This window comes from Coregonus clupeaformis, chromosome 39 (assembly GCF_020615455.1).
Source record: "Coregonus clupeaformis isolate EN_2021a chromosome 39, ASM2061545v1, whole genome shotgun sequence".
Lineage (NCBI taxonomy): Eukaryota > Metazoa > Chordata > Actinopteri > Salmoniformes > Salmonidae > Coregonus > Coregonus clupeaformis.
Genome location: NC_059230.1, coordinates 5,056,735 through 5,060,486, shown reverse-complemented (window position 1 = coordinate 5,060,486; position 3,752 = coordinate 5,056,735). Strand labels below are relative to the sequence as shown.

General features: G+C 40.9%; 1 protein-coding gene across 1 annotated transcript; it reads left to right on the top strand.

Moving 5' to 3' along the window:
- Positions 1 to 946: 946 nt before the first annotated feature.
- LOC123482836 (zinc finger BED domain-containing protein 4-like) lies at positions 947 to 2,198 on the top strand. Its single transcript, XM_045211760.1, has 2 exons — positions 947 to 1,312; positions 1,529 to 2,198. The coding sequence occupies exons 1-2, from the start codon at positions 963 to 965 to the stop codon at positions 2,187 to 2,189; spliced, it is 1,011 nt and encodes a 336-aa protein (XP_045067695.1). The 5' UTR covers positions 947 to 962; the 3' UTR covers positions 2,190 to 2,198.
- The last annotated feature ends 1,554 nt before the right edge of the window (positions 2,199 to 3,752 follow it).

Here is a 3,752-nt window from a genome sequence, read left to right as displayed (position 1 = left end):
TGGTCATCAAATAGAAAGGAGGACCAAGGCTCTCTTCATATAATTAATTAAAATGCCTTTATTAGTATGGTATGATCAATAGAAACAATATATATATATATTAGGGCTGTCAAAAATAGCGCGTTAACGACGTTAATTAGTTGTTTGCTGTTAATTACGTCAATTTTTTTAACGCATTTCACGCATGCGCAGTGTGACAAATTATTCAGGTCAGGAAAGTGGTTGGGAGCTAGAGGCGAGATGGAGCAAGGTGAGCAAAGTGGGCCTATTGACGGATTCAAATATAAAAAGAATGATGATGGTACAGTTAACAAGTACAAGGTTATTTGCAAGATTTGTAAGAAGGAGTTTCAATTTCACCGGAGCTGTTCAAGCTTGAAGTACCATGTCAACGCCAAACATGCGTTTGCTGGGCCGTCAGATTCAGCAAGTGGTTTGCGCCAGACCACGCTGAATGTTTGCAGGCAATTAACAAAATCAACCTCAGATAATTTGACCAACACAATAGCAAAATGGATTGCAAAGGATTGTAGACCCATTAGCATTGTAGAAGACTCAGGTTTCCTTGATGTTTTGCAAGTGGCGTCTCAAGACTCATTCTATAAGCCACCGTCAAGAGCCACAGTTATGAAGAAAATCCACGAGCTCTATGAAAAAAAAAAAAAAAAAAGGAAAGAGGTCTTGGCTCAAGTAAATCATATCGCCCTGACAGGAGACCATTGGACATCAGTGAGTAACAACAATTACCTCGGAGTAACTGCACATTTAATCAGTGACACGTGGGAACTGAAGTCTTTTGCGCTGACTATATTAAAAACTGAGGAGCGTCATTTTGCGGAGGCTTGTAAAGAACAGTTCCTGTCTGTTGCACGTGAGTGGGACATCGAGGGCAAGACTACAACCATTGGGACTGACAGTGCACGCAACATGGTTGCCGCACTCGACTTACACGCTATGAACACATGAACTGTGTCGCTCACATGGTGCAGAGAAGTGTCACAGTGAGTCTTGCTGACAGCGGCTTTGTAAATGCTTTGGCCAAGGCTCGCAAAGTTGTCGGTCATTTTAAGCACAGCCCAGCAAATGCTGCGGAGCTTCAAGCACAACAAGTCAGCCTGGGAAAGAAGCAAGAGCCATTGATCCAGGATGTTCCAACACGTTGGAATTCGACGCTGGAAATGGTCAAGCGCGTGAGCAGAAATAAAGAGGCTGTCATCGCAGCCCTGGACAATCAGGAGCACAAACTCGTTTTGCCGACCGCAGCAGAGTGGGATAAACTGCAGAGGCTGGAGACACTTCTAGAGCCATGCAGGTAAATCAGTTTGTAACTTATCAAATAACATCGCTTTGATTATTTTCTGGAATGAATTAAACCAAGTCAAATATCAATAACATGTATCTATGTAAAAAATAATGATGATGATGATAATAATAATAATAATAATAATAATAATAATAATAATATGTTGATAACCACTGTTCTAATAATACACTGTCTCTGTGTGCATGTGTGTGTTTGTGTGCGTAGGTATGTAACTGAGCTCCTGGGTGGAGAGGCCTATGTCTCCTGTTCTGTGGTACTACCTTCTCTCTGCCACTTGCGTCTCAAGATGGAAGCCTGTGATGAGGACCCTGCATATGTGGTGAGATTCAAGACCAAGTTCAAGGAGGACCTAGCATCCCGTCAAGAACAGCTCAACAATGCATGGCTCCAGATTGCTACAGTTTTGGATCCTCGTTTCAAAGACTTGAAATGCCTGCCCAAGACAGACAGGGAAGAGGTGTGGACCACACTTGAAGGGATGCTGCAACAAGAATCACCCAGAAGGTCTTCACAGACACATGATGATGGGCCACCCAGGAAGAAAATCAGCCTTCTGCAAATGGGCTCAGATTCAGAATCAGAAGATGAAGAGGTCCAACCTGCCATACAGAGGTACAGAGCAGAGCCCACCATTAAATTGGAGGACTGCCCCTTGAGGTGGTGGGCATCTCATTCAGGAGCCCATGAGAAGCTGGCCTCACTAGCTCACAAATATCTAGCCACTCCTGCAACCACTGTTCCCTGTGAACGACTTTTCTCAGTTGCAGGTCACATTGTGAACAAGAAAAGGTCAGCTTTACTTTCAGAAAATGTGAACAAGTTAGTTTGCCTCAGCAACTGGCTGAAAGATGATGAAGCTCAGTAGATTTGAAAGGTGATGTTCAAACAAAAGACCAGTTTCAGTGCAACATGTTATAGTAGTTAGCAACTGGATTTTTGAGCAACTGGATTAAAGAATGGAGGAAAAGGTAAAAGATTGTTCTTTGGTTTGATTTAAAAGTTTTATTGAAAATGTTTTTTTCCACAGATGACTCAAATTGTGCAAAAATGTGGTAGGTCACTGTTATGATTTGACTACATTTATTGCTTTCTGTTCAATTGAATACTGTAAATTGTACATCCTGGTTAAGAGGAATGCCAAAGAGGAAGTGATGGAACATTACAAAGACAAATATTATGGTGTGTAGTATGTTTCAGCTTGATTTAAAACACCATTATTTGGCTGTGTTAATAAACAGACATAATATGAAAATTATGTATCTGTGTCCTGTTATTTATCTTTTGGTATGCATTTCAGAAAAAAAATGGTTAGGATTCAGGTGTAATTGCAAATAGTGATTAATCATGATTAATCCACTGAAAATTCTGATTAATTTGATTAAAAATTTTAATCATTTGACAGCCCTAATATATATATATTTTTTTAATCTGACGCGTTTCGGCTGCATGGCCTTCGTCAGGGAGTACAAAGAAATAATACAATGTCCTCTTTTGAACAGCTTTTCCAATTAGCCCTAATTTGAAGAGGGAGTGGTTACAAAGTGGATTGGAAACACACCTAGTAAACAGCACTATACACATTCATTAAGTGAAATACTGTAACTGTGTTATCATACAAATACAACTCCAAGTTAGAAGTATCAGAACACTCAGAAAGGTAGTTCTAACCTTATATATGACTGGGGAAAAGTGTCAATAATAAGAAAGCGATATATTCCGTAGTACACTAGAAACCAGCAAAACATGAACAACAACAGTCTAAACGTAGCTGAGGGCAATTGAGCACAATGTCCACTAGATGGCAGCAAATGGACCTATCACAACCCTACAGGAAGGGTGAGAAATCCATATCTTTCATTTAAACCAGGGTATTTAGTGGCCTGTAGTTTGTAAAAATCCAAAAAACGTTCCCTTTGGTTTATCTGTTTCAGACGGTCCCCTTTTCTAATAGAGGCCGGAATATGATCAATACCCATAGCTTGTAGGGAGGCAGGGTTACCATGGTGTAAGGACTTGTAGTGCCTTGCCATGGGGTAGTCTTCATTGCCTACCCCGTATGGCGTACTTGTGTTCCGCTAAGTGGTCTGGAAGGCGTCTCTTTGTCCGTCCAATGTAGAACACCTTGCACTGTGGGCGTTCCAGTCTATAGATGACATGAGTGGTTTTGCAGTTAATTAAATGCTTGACGTAATACTCCATTTTGGAAGCTGGTGTCAACAAAATACTTTTCCTGTGCAATATTTCTGCAACGGTTGCACTGGTTATGTTTAAAAGAGCCCTTGGGTTTGTGGTCGAGCCAAGTTTTTTTTGAGAGTCACCCGGAAGATAACTGTGGACTAATTTGTCGTTTAGGGTAGGACATCTCTTAAAGCTTATAGACTGGTGGCTCAGGAAAATACTTGGCGTAGTAGAGTATCACTTTGGATGA